This window comes from Oxyura jamaicensis, chromosome 20 (genome assembly GCF_011077185.1).
Source record: "Oxyura jamaicensis isolate SHBP4307 breed ruddy duck chromosome 20, BPBGC_Ojam_1.0, whole genome shotgun sequence".
Classification (NCBI taxonomy): Eukaryota; Metazoa; Chordata; class Aves; order Anseriformes; family Anatidae; genus Oxyura; species Oxyura jamaicensis.
In genome coordinates, this window is record NC_048912.1 from 14,060,528 (window position 1) to 14,081,321 (window position 20,794).

At 50.5% G+C, this 20,794-nt stretch overlaps 1 protein-coding gene across 2 annotated transcripts; it reads right to left on the reverse strand.

The window, feature by feature from the left end:
- Positions 1-1,781: 1,781 nt before the first annotated feature.
- OPRL1 (opioid related nociceptin receptor 1) lies at positions 1,782-20,536 on the reverse strand. Of its 2 annotated transcripts, none has more exons than XM_035344018.1 (5): positions 20,415-20,536; positions 15,975-16,091; positions 13,235-13,501; positions 5,053-5,408; positions 1,782-4,790 (listed from the first exon to the last, which is right to left on the reverse strand). In XM_035344018.1, exons 2-5 carry the CDS (start codon positions 16,019-16,021, stop codon positions 4,267-4,269), a joined length of 1,194 nt encoding a protein of 397 aa, XP_035199909.1. In that variant the 5' UTR covers positions 16,022-16,091; positions 20,415-20,536; the 3' UTR covers positions 1,782-4,266. The 2 variants fall into 2 exon arrangements, with proteins under 2 accessions (XP_035199909.1, XP_035199908.1); XM_035344017.1 differs by having other exon boundaries at positions 13,220-13,501.
- Between the last annotated feature and the right edge of the window lie 258 nt (positions 20,537-20,794).

The window sequence follows — 20,794 nt, forward strand, 5'->3', positions numbered from 1 at the left end:
GAAATGCCCCGGAGGAAGAGGAGTGAGTCCTGCAGCGCTGAGTGCCAGCACTGCTCGTTCTGCACAGTCACGGTGACGGATCCGCAGGGGAACACGGCGTGGTGGGGAATGCACCATCAGGGTACAGCCCGGGAGCCTTCCAGAGGAGGTTCTCCTTGCTGGGGGAAGGAGAATTCTGCTCAGACATAAATACCCACAAAAATAGCTGAAGGGAAGCACGGGGAAATGAGTGGGAAAGCAAAGCATAGCGTTTCTGGCAGAGGCTGCTTTGCTGCCAGGCTTTTCTTCTGAGCAGGTAGCAAGGGCTGCGCCAGCACCAGCTGCTTCTGCAGCCCCCTGGCATTAAAACAAGGAGGTTCCAGCAGCACAGCACACCCACCTCCCTACAGAGCAGCACGGGATGGGGGGCATCCTGCTCCAAGCACCCAGCCACGGCACCCCAAGTACCCAGCGAGAGATCAGAGCCCAGCTCCAGCTCCTTAAGGAGCTAACAAATCTTCCTCCGGAGGGGGAAAATAAAGAAATAAGTAAAGAGAGAGACGTATTTACAGCCTAGCTCCTCACAAAAACATTTCGGAAATATAGCCTCGGCAACCTCACAGCATTAGATAACGTCTTTATCGGGGCAAGAGTTGCAGATGCCGAAGGGCTTTGTGGCTCCCAGGGGCAGTGGGCATTAGGAGGGTGACTTCAAGTGAACACTTACCTGACCCAGAGACCCTCAGTCTAATCTGCAGCTCAGTAAAAGGCAGCTCTGCCCCTCCCCAGGTAAGTTCTTCCCACGGCATAAAACCACCTGAACTGAAGCGAGGTGCAGATTCGGCACCTTATTGCTGCTTTTAGAAATCGTGGCTCGTACTGGGGGAAAGTCGTCAGCAGAACAGCGTAGGCAGAGGCAAAAGGAGACGTGGCGCCGGCACAGCGAAGCATCCCTCAAAAGCCAGAGCTCTGCCCGGAGGTGCCGGTGCCGTGAGCCAAGGGGAGTCCTTGGGGAGAGCTCAGCTCATCCCTCCCTGGGCCTCCACAGCCAGCAGCAGCAGGGAGAATGCTTAGGACGTTAATAAATTCCACGATACTGCATAAAGTGTTTTATTTTATGGCTTTGCCATAAGAACTCACCCCTGGGTACTTATAATTAACTGAACTAGAAAAGCAATAAAGATTTCAGTTTTTTTTTTTTTTCCTCACCGATTTTCTCCTTTTTAAAAAAATAAAAAAAATAAAAAAAAAATCCCCACTGTTAATAAAGAAACCTCTGCTGATATTTACCTGCCCGGGTAGGAATATTGATCTCCATGCAGAGAAGACACTTTCCTTATTGCACATCTCACTAGATAATCCATCTTTGCAGGCTGCCGAATATTGCTTTGGCTTTGTTTTCAGAGCGGTGTTGTAATTCCCCAGTCTGCACGGTCCTGCCCAGCCCTGTAAACCCAGAGAAGAGGCAGCAGGGGGTTGGGAAGGGCTCGTTCCAGCCCTGAACCCTAACAGTCGGTGCCCTGTGGGACCTGTCTGCACTGGGACCCAGAGACTGCGGGGTGTGGGCAGCTCACGTCCCTCTCCAACCACCCTTTTTGTAGCTTCTTCACATCTTCGTCTGCCTCCAAACAAAGCCAGCGTAATAAACATCCACACTGACCTCAGTAAAAAGGGACTGGGCGCTTCGGTGGTGTCGCATGCCCTCAGCAGTGGTTTGGGCTGGAGGAATAAGCTCAGGTGCAGGCACCCCAGCAAGCAGCCCGCTGATCAGCTCAGGCTTCCAGACTCCTCATCGTTCCAAGTACATGGGGTTTTATATTCCTTTATTAAAGCACACAAGCAGCCACCTAGGAAATTGTCACTTACACTGCGGTAATTGTAAAATCATATCAACACAACCATTTCAGAGGGGAATTAAAGAGCCTGTGCTCCAGCCGGCCGGCCGATCACAAGCCTTTAACTCTGTAGGCACAGTACAATAAAGCTTTTGCTTCCAGGTTTTGTTGTTCATATAACAAACTCCACTGAGCATTGAACAGAATGCCTAAACACATTCACTGCAAGGGCCACAGAATTACCCAAAAGCTCAGTAAACACACATTTATTGGGTACTTGATTACGCGGGATTGTTGCAGCATAGTCATTATAACAAAACCCTTATAAAAAATGCCCAACACTGGGATATCTTCAGAGGACATAAATCTATTTAAAAACGCAACCAGGAATTACAAAGAGAGCATGGCTGCTGCTGAGCCTGAACTAAGGAGCTCCCTCCTGCTCCTTCACGGCTCTGCAGGAGAAGCCCAGCAGCCTTGTCCCAGCTCCACGTGCACCCAGCACCCCGTGCCAAGGTGATGCTCGATGCTCACTTTGCCGCAGGCAGAGCAGCGTGGTCGTGGGCAGTCTCCTTTACATGCCCGGGGGCTGTACGAGATTTCCTGGCGAGTGCAAGGGGACAAACATCCATCGCAAAGTGCTTAAAGTGCCCAGAGCTCCTCCTCTCCCTAGGTTATTCAGGGGAAGTGCTACTTGTAAAGTTTTCTCTGGTACCCCTCCAGATTCCCAATCAAGCAGTAAACAGCGTGAAAATCCTTCCAGCTTGCACAATTTGCAAGGGGTCTGGGTCCTATCCATGGGACACTGGAATTGCATCTATAATTTATATTTTAAGCCCAACCATAGGGGAAACACTCTACATAGAAATATAACATTGGATTCTTTTGTACAGCATATATAAAGAACATGACAGCATCAAAATATTGGCAAATCAATACATTAAAAATACAGAATCTCATAGACCAGAGCACAAGAAATATACATTCAGGTGAAATCTGTACAGTTTGGCCGATGCTGCCGTTTCTCGTGTTGGGGCTGACCTCCCCTCTCCATGCAGAGGTTGCTGCTTCACTCCCCCATCAGCACCACCAGCCACCTCTCCTGAAGGCTCCCCGGGGCTGTTGTGCTACAAAAACACAAGTCTGCTGTCCCTGCCAGAGCAGAGGGCGTTCAGTGGTTAAACTCTTCGGGAGTATTTCCTGAATTTCATTTTACACCAGGCTTTGGGAGAGGAAAATCAGTCTGGTTGGCAGGAGGGGTGGTGCCTCGGCAGCGTTTCCCCAACTCTCTCAGCATCACGTATGTCATTTTGATAAAAATAATAATAATAATAATAAACTAACTGCTTTTTGTATGGTCTGTACACTGTTTATCTGACACGGAGCAGGTGGGACTGTTTTAGGCTGCCCTTCACACCAGAAACACCCCTGTCTCCTGGAGGAGCTGCCGGTCTGATGCTCTGAACTTGCTTTTCCCAATACATAAGTACATGTATATATAGGCCACTTCATTCCTCCCCCCTCTCAGCGAGGAGGGTCACCAAGGCATGCTTGGCAAGCCAAAATCCTATGCCATAGCTGCACCCATAGCAATACAGAGATGCTTACACGTATATACAGACATTCTGTCCATTATTACAATGGAAATACAGTGCTAAAAAAAAAGAAAAAAAAAAGTGATAGCAGCATGTGTGTTTATTTCATCTGTCTTTTCTTCCTCCTCTTCTGAGCTGTGCTCGTCAGCTTTGACAGCCCCTCCTCATCGTCCCGTTCGGGCAGAGGGTTTTGCCGCAGAGCTCCGTCCCCAGGAGCTGCTCTTGTCCACCCGAGGCTTCGAGCCCCGGCTCCTGGCAGCTTGAATTTCCCTTTCTGCCAGCTCTGCTCCCTCCTCTCCCTCCCTGCAGCCTTCCCCTCATGGTGACTCATCCTGGAGATGATTTTGGGTTTGCTCCGACAGCCGTTGCCCACTTTGGCTTCAGCGAAGTCTCATTTCAGAGCAGTGCCACAGGAATAAAACTGCACACGAGCTACCTGGTGAGCCACACGAGCCGATAGTCTCAACTCAGGGAGGAGAAAAAGAAATGGAATAGTCTGCATTTTGTCTGTCTCCCAGCAGCAGAAGCGTAAGATGCAGGAGCAATGCCTGTTTTAAACCCTTAAATCCTGAATTCTCCATAGCGTAGCACACCATCAGGGTTTCACAGGAATCAAAAGGCTGAGTTTAAAGATGTTCCTCAGTGCAGCGTGCACTGGAATTAAAAATACATCAAACCGCCTTTTTTTTTTGCATGCTCTTGCAGTGTCCAATTTTCCCAACCCCCAAAATTATTTCCTTGGTTTCTTGCCTCTCAGTTCCGAGGCCCTGCTAAAGGGCCGTTATCTGAGTTAGCTCTGACGTGGGGGTGGTTGGACTCTGCTGGGCGACAGCCACCATGGGAATTTCCATGCCTAGTCAGGCCGGATTGTTAGTCCCCTCCGAGTTCTTGCAGGCATAAGCCACATCCTTGGCGATGCTGCACATCCTGTTGGACATCTGCAGCTCCGTCCTGAAGGCGCTGGGGAAGCAGAACTTCTTGAAGCACGCCTTGAAGTTCTCATCCAAGAAGGCGTAGAGGACGGGGTTCAGGCTGCTGTTGGCGTAGCCCAGTGCCGTGCAGAAGCAGGAGATGGCCAGCTCGAGCTCACTCTCTGCCTTGGCACCCAAGCACTGGACCAGCACAAAAATCTGGATGGGAGTCCAGCAGATTATGAAGACGGCCACCACCACCAGGACCATTCGGGTGATGCGCCTCAGGTTTCGGTCCTTCTCCTTGGAGCCTGAGAGCACGCGGACGTTCTTGAGCCGTCGGATCATGAGGCTGTAGCAAATGGTGATGATCAACACGGGGATCATAAAGGAGAAGAGAAAGACACAGATACCAAACACTGGATCCCAGTAATCCACGGGTGAAGGGAGCTTAATTAGACAATCGATTTCTGCAAGGGGAAAGTAGAAAGGAGAGAAAGATCGGCAAACCCATGTCAAGAACAGAAACATCTGCACTTTCTGTTTGGTTAGGCATGCTTAAAACAGAAAAACAAAAAATAGCAATGAGGCAAAGACAAAGAGGCAAGGGATAAAATGGCTGTACAGCAAGGAGCTTAGTCCACTGATTGCCCCTCTCAAATGGCTCCCCGACCCGTGGCCTCTGTGCCCACTGCCATCAAAATCTCCCACCGCGGATGCCTTTTGACTGACCGTTGTTTTCATTCTCTGCAGATCCCATCACCATCGCCGGGATGCCGAAGACAGAAGCCAGCGCCCAGATGCAGACGTTCACCACCTTGGCCTTGTGGGGAGTGCGGATGTCCAGGGCTTTGATCGGGTGGCAGATGGCGATGTAGCGGTCAACGCTCATCATTGTCAGGGTGAAGGTGCTGGTGAACATGTTGTAGTAGTCTATAGAGATGGCAATCTTGCAGAGGACATTGCCAAAGGGCCAGAAGCCCAGGAATGTGTCCGTACCCTGGAAGGGTAAGGTCATCAGACACAAGGTATCAGCCAGAGCGAGGTTAAAGATGTAAATGTTGGTTGCTGTCTTCATCTTGGTGAATCTGAAATGTAGAAGCGAGCAATGGTTAGAGCTCCAGCTGCCCTTGATGAGCAATGGGTAAGGCACCGCAGTCTGATGAAGAGGGCGTTCTGCCATGGTAGGAAGAAGATGCTGTATTTTTCTAACCAAAAATAAAAAAAAAAAATAAATAAATAAAATGGAAGAGAGATTGAACATTGCCCCTTCCTTTCTACCTCCCATGAGCTCATTCCCAGTTTCTGCAGTGACAAAAATGGTGCTTCCAACACAGTCTCATGAGCAGGAAAAGCTTATTCCCATAGATCGCATGGAAGGACAATGAAAGCCTGAGGCTTTCAACTCCTATCATGCTTTTTGAAAAATGACTTCAATAACACTAATCTAGAATTTCATCACATATGGCTTCATTACCTTAAATACTGGTGAGAGCTTTAGCCAGTAAGCTGGTTTGAAAGGCGTCATATGGCCCAGGGATAAGTTGATTAGCCATTTTGTATAGGCTCGTAGCCAAAGACGATGGCTAACATGAGCTGTAAGACCTGGGTGAGATGGCCAGCGCTGGTGAGGAATGAGATTTGTATCAGACATCAAAGTATCACTGTGGATCTTCCTAAGGAAAGAGACAGTGTGGAGATATAGATATGAGCCAAACTCCAAAGGGTTTTTGTCAGTATTATATTGCTTTTATCGCATGAACTGACGGCCCCAAAAGCTTCACCTTGCTCTAGTGTTGGTCATCTCCTTTTCACACATGGGAAGTGATGCTGGGAAAGATGTGATCAGCTGCCCAAGGATGCATGCAGAGCGTGCAGCTGTGACTGAGCCTAACCTTACAGCTCCAGGATGCTCCTCTCATGGACACGGAGAGCCAAAGCGCTGGCATTATTTTAAAACTTCAGTTCATCTATCATTTACTATACTAATGGCCTTTGCACAAGTGTTGCCAGACATGGCAGGCAATGATATGTTATTAATAGAGGGCAAGTTCATTCGGGAGCAACACTGAAACCCATAAAGTACTGCACTATCTCCACTTTGCTAGGCAGTAGAATATTATGGGGTCTGATCTGACCTGAAAAGCTTTTGGTCAAATTAAGTCAGGACAGCAAAGCCAAGGAGCAAAGGAGCCCACCTCTGACCCTGAAAGCCAAAGGAAGGTTCTGGAGCGGGTGAACATTGGCAGAAGCACCTGATGGCCCCACGTGAGCCTGAATCAGGCTCTTCCTGGCCCAGAAATCACAGCCACCAAGCAAGTGATGGGTTCTTAGAAAGCCTCTGCAGATCAGAATAATTTATATAACCAAAAGCAGCAAAGGAAAAATACCAGTGTCTTTCCAGTCTCGACGGGATGACCGAGCAATACACTTCGCAAAACCAGTTCAACCTGGAAGCTGCATAAAAGTGTTGTCAGCTCAGGCTTCAGGAAATTATTCAGTCACCTAAGACTGGCTTAGCAAATGACTCCTGGGAGCTGTAGACTGCCCCTTTGCCCTCGGACCAGGCTGATCTTGACTTCCCAAAGGTCAATCTTGTTCCAGTCCATCCTTCCAGGATGCAAGGACAGAGGCAATTCATCACCATGCCTCTAACTCTGGCTTCTTTCACTGATGTTATAACTTACGGGAATAACAACTGCATTAAAAAAATAATAATAATGAAAAAAAATGGCCCACTTAATCACATAGAGGGAAAAAAATAAGAAAGGGAATTCTGAGAAACCTGAGAAACAAGCAACAATCCCCTTACATCTAAGGGGGGATGTGCTGGGGCAGCTGGCCCACCATTTGCCTCCTTCAGTTGACCTTCAAGTGGATTCTGAGCCCATTTTTTTGCTTTTAACAGGTGGAGAAATTAATTTACACCTAATTAATTACTTCTAGCTCTGCTTCTCTCTGCACGCTGAGAGCCAACAGCCATCATCCCAACAAACCAATGTTCCCAAACATTTCCAGAATGTTCAGTACAAACAAAAATCAATTAATCATTTCTCTGTGGATTAACCTTCCTTTTCTTTCCCCCCTGGGAACTGAGTGTGTTCTCTTTCTTAATCTGCACAAAAAAAAAAAAAAAAAAAAAAAAAAATAAAACTCTCAGGCTGTAGGAGGCATCTAAGACCCCCCCAGAGCACACCCTGAACTCGAAAAGCCCCCGGTCCCACCCCCCCCCCCCCCCCCTCCCCGAGGACATCACCTCCCTGCTGAGCCACTTTCTTGCTCTTGGTCACAGAGGTAATTTCCTAATGGAGCATCTCCCGCAGGGCAGCCCTGCCAGTTCTCAGCTCTCCATCCTGCTCCGCTTTTGCTGCAGACATAATCCCTTTTGCTCTGCTCTCATGTTCTCCCAGCTACCGAAGCCTAGGAGGAAAAGCGTGGGGACAGCAGCTCAGCGCTTGGTTTCCCCCTGCTTTTTGCTAAGTGGGCCCCAAGCAGCACACGAGGCAAATACTTCACGGTAGGGAACCTGCAGCTTGGGGAGAGGAGGAGGTGGGGAGGCAGCAGCTCTTCTACGTGCTGGGCTTTGAGGTCTTGCTTTTGGCAGGGATGGATGGATTCTGCCCCGGCTGAGCCTCAGGGCAAGCTGCAAAGCTGTTGTTTTGGCATCGCTCCTCCTGTCCACCCAGCTACCACAGAACAAGCTGCTCTAGATGCCCCAGGGGTAAGCACCAACCCATTGCACCAACCCCAGAAGCTGAAATGGGGCTGCAGACACCAGGGTAGAGGGGACAGAGCAAAGCCTTCGAGCCCAGGGGAGCCATGAGCATCACCTCCATGCGCCCTCTGCCTCTTCGAGCCTTTTGGTGGTGATGCTCCAACTCCGGCTCATTGGGATGCAGACAGTGCTGTTCCCTCGAGCAGCTCCCTCTGTCCCTACCAGCCTTCACTGCCCTTCCCGGACACGCAGAGATCTGCAGAGAAGCAGGGAAGCAAAACACAGCAGAAGAGGCTCAGGAGGGTTTTTGCAGAGCTGCTCCAACCATGATGGTGGAAAACAGCACCAGTCCAGTGACATCTTTCCTCCCAGCCTGCCCATAGCCCATAGGTTGTACAAAGCTGGTATTTGATCTGGCATGGACCATCCTGGTGCACACCCACACGGTGCCCTGCACGTCCCTGCCACTCCAATCACTGCTTCAGAGCCAGCTCATCCTGAAATTCTTCCCCAGTCTAAGCCTGATTGCTCCTACTGGTTCAACAGGCCACAAACAGACAGCAAATTTATGAAGCGAGCTTAAAGCATTTTGGGCTACGAAGCCAGATGCTCCCACAAAAGCAGCCAGCACCACTGGCACATAAAAGCTTATTAATTACCTGGCAGGATGGTGACTGACGAGCAGGGGTTAAGGAGGCTGCCGCCAGCACCACGGCTTTGGGACGGGCGATTTTCTTGCCCTTTGAGTCTCAGCACAGAGTCTGGGTGACAGCTTTGACAAATGAGCGGTGCTCCCCTCCAGGAGCCTCTGGGGAATGGTGTCAGGAGCCAGCACAGACGGGGACAGGGACACTGCGTGGCCCCGACTGGTGCCATGCTGAGGGCAGAGGCTGGGCTGCTGCTGCAAAAAACCTCTGCAGCTGACCCAGGGTCTCACAGGGGGGCTCGGGGCAGCCTTTGGTTTCAGGAGGGTGTTTGCCAATGCCTGCTCTGCAGCAGGATGCTCTCAACCCTGTGTACACATGCTGGATCCACCCCTGCTGAATTGCTCCAGCCCTAAATGCCGTCCCTGCTCCTGGGAGTTGCTCAGCCCCTAAAAGCGCTAGGAACCAAGTCCCAAATTAAGCATCACTCAATTACTGTTGCACATGGGTGACTCCCTTCATCTCATCCTGCCAAAGCCAGGCGAAAACAACAGCATGGGCCTCGGAGCTGCAAGCAGGAGACAGGCAGGGCTGCCACAAGCCTTGTGGCCAAGCCCCTGGCCCAGGGGGCAACTTGCCCAGGTCCGTGGGGACCTGCAAGGCAGGGGACCACACATCCATCCCCCACAGCCTCTCCCTCCCACTGTTATCATTCTGTACAGACCCCTTGGCATGGGTTTCCCTTCTCTACATAGTGCAACAATTGTCTCGGTTTTGTTTAACCAGGGAAAACTAAAAAGAGGCAGATCCAGAGCGAGCAGAGGTCTCAGATGGCCTCGCTGGCATCCGCTGGCTCCGCACCGCATTAAACACTCACTCAATTTCAGCTCCGAGACATGCAGCTGGTCAACGTTCTCCCATTAGAAAGCTTTCTATTAAGAAATCAGCATCTCTGAAACCTCCTAATTAACTCCATTTTCCCAGACTCATCACAGCCAGCTGCCCTCACCCCCCATTCACAGGAATCGATGCAGGTTTCCAGCAGAAGGACGGATGGTGCAGCCCTGTCCGTGCTCCTCAGCATCCTGCAGCATCCCGGCCCTCCTTCTGCAGCCTCACCCGCAAGCAGTGAATAAAGGGAAGGGGTCTGACAGCCCCAACCTGCCTAAAGAGCTGCCTGAACTGCTCTGAAACCATGTTCATCATCAGGGAGAGCTGAGCAGCCCCAGTGCTTTGCCAAGGGCTCTGGGCCCTGCTGCACCAGGAGGGAGCCCTGGCACAGAGGGAGGCAGCTGTCCTCCTCCATCCCATGAAGAACCCATGGCAAAAAGCCCCAGAAATGAAGCATCCCTCCCAGGGAGGTTGTCCCAGCTGAGCAGATCCAGCACCGAGGAAGGGAGTCCTCCAGATGATCACTGCTGAGCCTTGCAGCATTGGGATGGAGAAGGGACAGGAGGGCTTCCCAAGCCAGCAGCTCTGTGGTGGCCCTGCTCCCCTTCCCTGGCACACCAGGGGCCGTGGAGGCTTGGGGTCTTAGTCCCTGCATTGCAATGCTGTGGTTGTCCTCATGCCCCTCGAGATGCTGGGCAGCTAGCTGGGTCTGCATCGCCCCCAACCCATGGCCCAGCCTCAGCAGCACCACTGTGAGAACAACGCATCTCCCTCTTTTGGAGTCATCTCCCTTTTTTCTTCCTGAAAACAAAGATCTTGAGCATCCAACATAGCACAATTCACTCATAAGGGATTCCAGCAGCCTGTTTTCCCCCACTCTCTCCCCAAAACCCTCCCCGTGTCGTGCTGTTCAACTCCTCGTTGCACGTTCATTAAAAGCAGCACAGGAAATATATGCAGAAGAGAGCAGACAAACAGCAGAAGAAGGGAGGGAGGCGAGGCATTATCTCAACTGGCAAGAAGCTCCACAATGAGCGAGCAGAACAAAGCCGCAGACGAGGCAGATTTCCACAATAGGCCCTTTACTGTCCAGGAAATTGTGCTCCTGACAAGGGCCCTTCTCGGTCTTATCCAATTAGTTCTTGAAGCACTAGGAGGGGATTGGCAGTCACATGGTGACTGTCACTACAAATTAATCATTCCAAATGTTAAACGACTCCAAATATAATAGAGATGTAGGTTGGCTTCTACAACAGAGGGGAAAACCCAGAGGAGGCTTTGAGTTCTTATTTTTGTCTGAAATACCAGGAGATTTTAAACTTTTCCCTGAGCTGCAAAAGCCTCATTCAAGAGGAACAAACAAGCCTTCCTGAAGGCTCCAATTTTCTTGAGTGCTGATATTAGACTCTGTGTTCCCCTACTCCATAAAAAACAGGAAACGATTACTGCCTACATCACCAAATCATTCCTTTTTTTGTGGAAGATAGCACACCAGTTTCTTACAGCTTGGGTATTGTCTTGAATCTTGTTATCCCTGGTGAAAGGAAGGATGAAAACAGTATTTGTAGGATCCACCATAGTGGGTTTGCCATTTTTTCCCATTAATGGAAGAGAAGATATTTTTGAGAATCCCCAAATCCCACGTTGGCTTGCCAGCAACCAGCTTTCAAGCCCACAGAAAAAGATGCAATTTAAATCATGAAGCCCAGGAGCACTCAGGCTCCAGTCCTGGGAGAAAACCTGTGCTGGAGAAGTCAGCAGGGCCAGCAGCAGCCCCACGTGTCCGCTAATTTGGCAGCTACATATGAATTTACATACTTGCACATGGTCAGGTTTGAGATACAGAGTTTGGTCTATCACATCTGCTCCAAGGGTAAGGGCAAGGAAAAAATCCTTGGCAGGGATGACCAGAAGTGGCAATTACTCACTGAACCAAGAAGGGTCATTTTCCTGGGTGCAACTCAGTGTTAGCCTCAGCCAGGGTTGAGCTCCAGGTGACACCGATGGGGAGAGCCAGAGGGAAACAGCAGCTTCACCTACAGATGCTTTAGTTCAGCTATAACCTCTCCAGTACACATTATTCAAGTGGTCCTTTCAAGGACCACATAGAAATATTGGGGGAAAAAACACAGATCAATACAAAAAAAAAAAAAAAAAAAAAAAAAAAAGAGTAAATGAACAGTTAAGTCTGTATATACAGGATTTTACTAGGTAAAAGGGAACAGGGAGAAAGGGAAGAGGGTTGGGTGGATGGGGGCTGATGCTTGTCTTGAGTTTTCTATTGTTTAAAATGAGTAAAAACTGAGGTCAGAAGTTCCAGGGGAAATTCTGGGGCTAAATCCTGCTTTTTCTTGGTTCCATTTATCCACCTGCAAGGTATCCAAGCCACGAGGATCAAACCTGAAGCCAGCATTTTGAAAGCGTGGCCCTGCACAGGCACAGCACACGTCCGCCCTGACCAGAGTTCCCTCGCCCATTCCCTACTGACTGCTCTCACGTGTGCCCACAAACACTGTGCCCACTCAGATGACTTTACTACAGAAAACAGCTACAAACTACCCAGACGTGGCATGGCTGCACTGCCAGCCTCGTCTGTTCAATGTGAGCCCTTCTCCCTGCCGTGAGCTCGTCCCCAGGAGGAGCTGACAGGCAGCCTGATGAACAGAAACGTCCCCTTGCCCTTGTAGCAGAGATTTAGCCTCCATCCGCTGACCTGCGATAATCTTTGTGAAGGAGAAAACAAGTTTACCCTGTCCTTGTTGTGCTGGCAGCATCCACCTGCACCAGGAACCTGCTAAGATGTCTATTTAGGATGGAAGCTGGTTCCTTAGCATACAGGGCACGGAGATCAGAGAAGGGTTGCTGGCGTTTGATATAATCATAGCCCTGACAGTTGCAGGAACTCCTTTTGCACTTACAGGGGGGAAGAGGGTTTCTGATCCCAGGGCAAGGAGAGTTAAGGTGCCAGGAGCATGCAGGGAGGTCAGCCAGTGATGCTGGAGCCCCTTGCTCCATCCCTCTGCAAAGGTCCCTGCTCTACCAGCTCCGGAGCAAGGAGCCCATCTGAGCCAGGAACCGTCCTCATCTCTGCAGCATCCTGACACGCTTATTTTCCCAAAGAGTTGGAAGAGCTACATCTATTGTTTTCTCCCCTGTAAGAGCAAGACTGAGCCTCCCATCAAGTCCTTTCCCTTGGAATTAAATTCAGCTTTGGGAAAGGGCAGCTCCCAGATGGAGCAGCACCTGCAGCTGGGTGCCAGACACCACGCAGGAGGGAGGTGTCCCCTCGAGGACCAGGCACATCCCAGCAGCTGGATGCTCCCAGCACTTTGCCCTCCCCGGGGACTTGCAGCTCCCTGCCCGGCAGCTTGCAAAAAGCCCCACTTTTTGAGCAGATCTGAACGCTCTGTTCCATTCTCTGGCTTAAACTTTAGGAGGCACCAAAGGGCAGCTGAAAGCTGGTGGGAACCTTCATCACGCCTGGGAAGGGAGAAAAACAAAATAAAACCAAAACATTGCAACAAACGCCACATCATTGCCCCTGAAGCACATTGCAATTACCGGGGAAGCACCTGTCTGCTTCCCCCCTCGCCCCCAGCACGGATTCAGAGGGGGGAGATGTGCCCCAGCGGCTCCCTGCGGGTCCTACCTGACGATCACGTACATGACGGAGCAGTTGCCCACCAGCCCCACGATGCACACGATGGAGTAGACGACCACGATGGTGATCTTGATGCTCAGCGGCAGGAAGCTGTCCCCCGTGCTGTTGTTGAACCAGTTCGTGGGGAGGAAGCTCAGGTTCAGCATGGAGGAGTCATTCAGCAGCTTTCGCAGGTCGGGGTCTTCCAAAATGTGGGCAGGGAAGAGCGGGTCCATCCTGAGCCTCCAGCCCGTGCCAAGGACCTGGAGCACCGGAGAGACAGCGTGAAGTCTGATGATGAAATACAGGATCACAGATACGGGAGAGGGATGATGTATTTATCGCTGGGGAGGGCACGGCCCCCCTCTGACCTCCCCAAGAGCATTTTAAGGGGTTGCAGCCCCCGGAGCTCGGCGCACCCTGAGCACCCGTGTACCTCCACACCGCCGGCGCAGGGGACTGCACCATGCCAGCCCTCCCAGATCTGCATGCTCCAAACCTGCCTCCCCCAAAGCAACTGGGGCTGGGAGACCCCACAGGCAGCTTGCCCCCCCCCCCCCCCTACCTCCCTCTTTGAGCCACCGCAGCCTCCAACCGGGGCTGGGGGCTCCCCCCAGCATCCCCCCGACCCCTGCCTGCTGCAGCCCTGCGGCATCCCCTGCAAAGCGGCAGGAAAAGCTCAAAGTTGGGGGAAATAAAAATAATAAAATAGAATTCCAAGCCCCCCGCTGGCTGCTTACCTGCGTGCGGGTTTCCCCTTTACCGCATCCAGGCACCCCGGGGGGGTTGGGGGGGGGGGGGAACAAAGCCGGGCTGGGCACAGCCGCAGGGGGCTGCTCGGTGCAGGCAGGGCTGCTGCCAGCGCAGGGGGCTGCACCCCCGGAGCCCCCGTTTTTAAGGAACAGGGAGGGATGGGGGGAGAGAAAGAGGGAGGGAGGGAAGGAGGGAGGACGGCGGCTGGGCAGAGCCAGCCCCGGCTGCCTGGCTGCTGCCACTGCGTAAAACCAATGCGGGGGGGGTGGGGGGTGGAAGGGGGGGGAAAAAAAAAAAAAAAGAGGAAAAAAAAAAAAAAAAAAAGGAAAAAGCCAAACCCAGCAAAGGCAAAGCGAGCCCACACCTGCGTCCTCTCCCTGCCGCTTGGAGCTGCTCACCATCCCCCCCCCCTCCCCGGACCCCGCAGCCTTATCTAGGGTGGGATCCCGCAGCCGGGCGATCCGGCAAATTGCCCCCTGCCCTGCACCCTGAATGCTGTGCTAAGGGGGAGGTGGGAGGCAGGATGGGGAATTTGTCCTAAAGTCTGACAAAAATGCAAGGAGGGCTGGGGACCGTGGGGGAAGGGGTGTGTGTGGGGGGGGGTAGCGTGTTAGGATCCAGCATCCTGCGAGCGGTGTTCCCTAAAGGGCGTTTGTGACCCACAGCATCCTGCTCATGGGATCCCAGCTCGGAAGGATGCGGTCCTGAAGAAGCTGCAGTGGTGGGATCAGCGTGTAAAGGTGGGGGGAGCCATGCGGACCCTGCCCCCAAATCTGTCCCTGAGGGATCAGCACCAACAGCCTCAGGTCCGAGCCAAGCTCTGCCACCCCACAAGCAGGGCACAAAAGGGGTTTGGGGTCTGGTCCCAGAGCAGGGACAGGCTGACCGTAAGGACTAGAGCCTCACGGTCTGGTGCCTCACCCTCCGGTTCGGTCAGCATATTTCCCTGCAGAAGCCATTTCCCAGCAGTTTATTTTGGGGGTGCAGTGATACAGGGGTCAGACCCAATTCAGGGCATGTCGCTACTGCCCACAAGGAGATGGAGAACAGGAAAATGAGCTCCTGGGGCAGCAAATGCTGCTTCTCTTCCAGAGCCCACAGAGAGCCCAACACAGAGGTGCTTGTGCCCAGCAGACATTGCCCTTCCTGCTCTAATTCCTTTTTAAAGCTTGTCTGGGGATATTTAGCACAGAAGCTGCACCTTCCTGACGAGTACTGTAATGGTGAGGGACCGCATGGTAATTTTCCTGACTGCTTCCCTGAAAGCAGGTCCCTGCTCTGACAAGGAACCTGATGGGAAAAGCACGAACCAGAGACACAGCCCTCCTGTGAGATACAGGAGTGTTTGAAGAAAAGGCTTTTTGGTCAGTCCATTAATGAGAGTGTGAAATAAATACTAGACCAGACATTACTTTTATTGTTAATGGATTGATTTTCAGAGGCTGAAGGAAGGACAGCAGTAAATCAGTGCGAGCGCCTGGCTGGACAGCCCAGGAATCTGTGGGAAACAAGTGCTTGTAAATTCAGCTCTGCTCTGCTGGCTCCCTCCCCAACGAGTGCACTTAGCCCTTCTCATTTTATGCTAATCCAGTGCAGCAAAGACGGCATGTTTATTTGTTGTGGGGCTTATTTTGACCTCACAAGCCTAGTGTTCTGGGATAAGGGCTGTAAAAGAGGATCAGGATTGCCACCTCAGACTACTGAGAGCCAAGATGTGTTTTGTGTCTGGGACAAAAGCCTTCCAAAATCATTCTCCTCCCTCACTCTGTTCAGCCACGTCCTCTCACTCAGGAAAGCCCAGGATATTCGTGCTGCACCTCCAGTCCCAACCCCTCTGTTCCACTTGATTTGACCCCAATCTTAACTCAATCCTGAGGAGTGGGATTTCCAAACACCTCGCTGTATCTTGTCTTCTTGTCTCAGCACCCCTGGGATGAGGGGGGCAGGCACCATCTCAAGAGCAGGAGACTCGAGAGATTTCTTCCTCATCAGAAATCTTCCCCACACCCACCTGGGACTCTGCACCAGGGCTGAGAAGGAAGGCCACCGGGATTTCATCTGTGACCCAAAAGGACTTCTCCCAGCCTATTTCTTGGAAAAAGCCATCAGCTCTTCTGCTTGAGGGTTTCTATGCAGACAGGAAGGTAACAAAAGCCAAAAAAAAAAAAAAAAAAAAAAAAAAAAGGCCAAAAATGCAACCCTTCTTCCAGGTGATAATTGCCCAGAAAGTGCACATGAAGGCAGCAGATGACGCTACGAACAGATGCTGGATCTACAGAAAGCATCCAGAACATCAACATGCAGTTCAAAAACACATTCACACTGCAAATACTGATTTTTCCCCTCCAAATTTCCACTGAATACCTGCAAAATAAGACTCAAACCAAGACCATACATAAACTTGGCGATGAATTGGGTAAATAATTTGAATATCCATAGCAGATTAGAACTGCTCTAGAAATGACCTTTGTGCAGATTCAGTTTGTTTGCTGATTTCCAGAGGCTTATAGATGCACAGCCAGGGCCCAGGCATGCCTGTTCTCTGCTTGTTTGGTGGACACGTGCTGGTGGAGGCAAAACCCCGGGATTTCCCTGCACACCTACAACACCTGCTTCAAAACTCCCAGCCCACCCATAGCCTACCCAGCCGTGGGCAAACAAATCTCATCTGTTCCAACCGAATCTAGCCCAAGTGCCAATATTTGCAGTCACTGTTGTTTCAACTGGGTTAACTTTGCACACTGTTCCTCATCACGGAGGATTTTTGCTGCTTTTGCACAAAACAGCCCACGGCCACCTGCACTTCGTAATAGCATCAGCCCACAGCTTTTTGCCTTCCCTTTCAGGAGGTGAAGATATCTGTGTCAAAGCTGTTTTGCCACCTTCGGCACAGTTTGCTGATCTGTTTAATCAAGGCCATCATGAGCAGAGAATTAACTTTGCAAGATGTGAAATCATTTCTCACAAAAAGAAGAGCCTGGGCTGGAGAGGCGAGGCAGGGGGCAGGCAGAGTGCCCTGGACCAGCCCGAAAGCAGAGGTTCAGAAATCCATCCACCACTCCTGGGAAGATGGGCACCTGCCAAGGACCTGCCAGAAGCTAATTAGCAAAGTTTGCACCCTAACCATTAATGGTGGGTGAAATTTGTCCTTTGGACATTAATCATTCCATAGAAATTAGGCAACCACCACCGGCAAGCACCACACACCCTTCTCCCATCGAAGGGGATGGCACTGGCAGCACATTTCCCTTGGGCATGCCACTTGCTTCAGTCATCATAAAACTGGGCTCAAGCTGTTTGGTGGGATGAGAAGCAGATGTGACAGGCAGGTAGATTTCTTCTCTGCCATTAAATATTTGTAAGGCCAAAAGGTCTTATTTTGTGGATCAAGTATTCATGTTTTTCAGTAGTCAGCTGCTCAGAAGTCCCAAATTCATCCCTCCAGCAAGATTGCATCCCAGAAGCATTCCCTCTTGCTCCTTATCCCATCCTCATCAGTCTTGCCCCTGCAAGTATTTCCCTGAGCTCCCTGCTCACGCCCTCCTGCTTTTTGCTGTTCCTGAACAAAAGATGAGCCCAAGGCCAGCATCGTCAGGGAGCACTGGAAGGTCTCTGAGCATCACTGCTCCCTTCGCATGGTCAGTCTTGAGCAGGGACATCACTGTGCCTGCAGCTGAGATGGGAGAGCAGCTCCAGCAGGCACCGCAGCATTCAGCGAAACACCCAACACCAAGGAGAAAAACAGGCCAGGTTCTGGGGTTTAGTGTAAAAAAATATTGCATGACAGCTAGAAGGTAGAGCAAGAATTTTCCAGAGCAGGAAAACCTGCAAGTAAATACAGAAAATACCTAGAGTGGCTGAGCCATGGAAGAGCACAGGGAAGTCACCGCTTGCCCCTGCACAGGTTGCACAAGAGATGCTGGGTTCAGTTATGAACAGACTGCTTTATATAATGTCACAGATCTATGGCAAACAGCCCCAGTGTTGCTGGCAGGACGTAATGAATGAAAAGTCAGGGCAGAATGAAAAAAATTGCTTCAGGCCCCAGAACACCTCCCCAGAGTCCCTTCTACATGGGGATTCAGCATTTCTTCAGAGGTGGTGCTGACAAATTCTCTTCCTTTGGCTATGTTATAAATCATGTAACAATGCGAGGCGAGAAAGATTCCAGAAGTGGATTATCTACCTTCCATTGCTGATGGACTAGTCTGAAGCATGAGAAATAGCATCTATTAAAAAAGGGGGACATTGACTTCTTCAATATTTGCAATAATATGTATTCATTGCAGCTTCTGTACTTGCTCCATTAGACTCCTTTTGGAGGTGGCAGAAGTCTCTGCAGACCCTTTTTAGCAATGCTAAACATCAAAACTAATATATTAAAAAGAAATATCTTTTTGCAAGGTGCAAACAAGGGCCTGGAAACAAACACCATGGAAAATATATATATATATATATTCCTTCTGACTTCAACTTGCATTGGGATGCTCCTTAAAGCCCACCAAGGGGAACAGGAGCAGAAGGATGTCCCCAGCCATGCCCCCACCATGACAGACTCCCAGTGAGAGCACATTTGAAATGATCTCAGGACACCCAGCGGGATGATGGTGGGAGCCCAGTCCATTGCACAGACACCTGATCCCAGTACATCCCACCTACTCTTGGACCTAGCCATAAACAGCCCTTATTTTGAAGCCTAGCAGCCACCCATATTTTGAAGAATAGCATGTGTAGTGGGGAGCCTGATCCTCGCTGCTTACAAATAATTCGAGTGGATCACGCTTTTACCAAAAATTCATTTAGAGCAAAATCCCTGAAGCTCTAACAGGAAAAAGAGTACACGATGCTACCCACTTCACTGATATTTTATTGTTTGCTATCATTATTTGCAATTTTCCAGGGACTGATCATTTCAGGTGATTGTGAATGAGGCCATTAACAACCCTCTCTGCAACATTATATTCCTTTTTACAGCCTCATTCCTTTTTCCATCTCAGACCCATCAACTTTGAAGTGAGCAAAACCCTCCAATCTTGTAACAGAAACCCTCCTTCCTCCTGCTGTTCCCTCACCTGGGAGGTCGCTGGTGTTTCTCACCATTCTGGGTATGGAGACCCAGCCTCCAGGGCTCATTGTTGTGGTCCCCAGCCCAGATGCCAGTAGAGGAAGGGTTTAGGAAAAGGAAATGACCGCCATATGATTTACACAGGTACACAGTAAGTCAGAAGCAGATGACAAATGCAGATCCTCCAAGCCTCATCCCCAGATTTTAGCCTCTTGTCCCTTAGGGAAAAATACATCTCTGTTCTCAGGTGGCAATCTTCACCAAGTCCTTCTGAGCAAGGACCTGCTTGTCACCTCTGCACTGAAGTCATTTTACACAGTGAGCAACAAATTGACCGAAGGAAAAAAAATAAGTCTAGCATCAAGGTATTCAGCATCCATTTGCTTCCTTCTGAGCTTGCTTTCCTCAAGGTAGTGTCACTCAGGTTGTTGCTGTTATTTGGATCAATAGCAAGAGATGCCTGATAACTTGCTTTTGGGCAGTTTGCTTTCGCAGTTCTGACCCACCTGAGCAGTGTCAGAAGTGCTCCCTTGCCCCTTTTTCTAAGGAGAGGAAGCTATGGATGTTTACTGAAAATTCCAAGCAACTGCAGAGGGAAATATATTCTCATCAGTTTTTGAGAGCTTTGAATTATCTGCCTTGAAAACACTCCAGTCTCTAACAGATTCATAACTAAGAAGGAAAAAAAAAAAAAAATGAAAGGGAAGACAAATGCCTTTGAACCATCAGCTAGGTACAGAATATGTATGTAAATAATATGCAACAAGCAGCAGATCCGCAATGCCTTGTCCCATATGCTATTTATGTGACTGTCATGCTGACTCTGAGGATGTCATGCAAAGAGCCATGCCAGCAGTGCTGTGCATATGCTCCGGCTCCCCATAATTTTATGTGGGATTGAGAGGCAACTGCTCTGCCGGGATAAGTCAGTTCCAGCAGAGCCATGCTGCTTTGCAGAAGCCAAAAAAACAGGGCCTCAGGGTTTGACAGAAGAGGAAAGCGCTTCTGAATTGTGTCACAGAGACACCAGCCATGGCTGCAGGACCCACGCATGGAGTGGACAGAGGCACAGGACTGGAGCAGGGCCAGAGCTCAGTGGGCCCCCAGGATGAAGCAGGGCCCCCCAGGAGCAGACATGCCCCCCGTGCTTAGGAGCTATACAAGCCCCATGCTCATAGCACCGCAAAGCCTAATCCCCTGCATAGCAGAGCCCAGCCCACTTTCTGAAAAATAATCAGCTGCCTTTTGGCAAACAACCTCCCCATTGATCTACCATTGTCTGCTGCTCAGGCACCCCTCCCAGAAAAAAAAATTATATTACTACCCCAAAAAAGTGATAACCTGCAGCAGGAGCCTCTCCTGCCTTTCTCCCAGCCAAAACCTTACCTACAAATGGCTTAGTCCCAGCACAGCTGCCCCATTTCCACACAACTCTCACCCACCAAACCTTCCCCCAGCCTACACAGCCCTTTTATCCCTCACCTGCCCATCCCAGCGCTGGGACCAAGTGGTGGCACCTGGGGCTGCTCTTCCCCAGGGGCTCCCCCAGCCTCAGAGGGCTTCTTGTGCAAGGGGGGCGGCCTGGGAGCTGGGAGAGGTTTGGGGATCTGGTTCAGCAGAAGCACCAATGCTGGGACCGAGTGCTGTGATTAAGCCAGGCCTTTGAACGTGAAAAATTGTGTGAAAAGTCCCCGATAAACAGATATCCTACTACAATTGCCACTTCCGAATGTGAAAAATAGCGTGAAAAGTCTGTAAGAAATAGA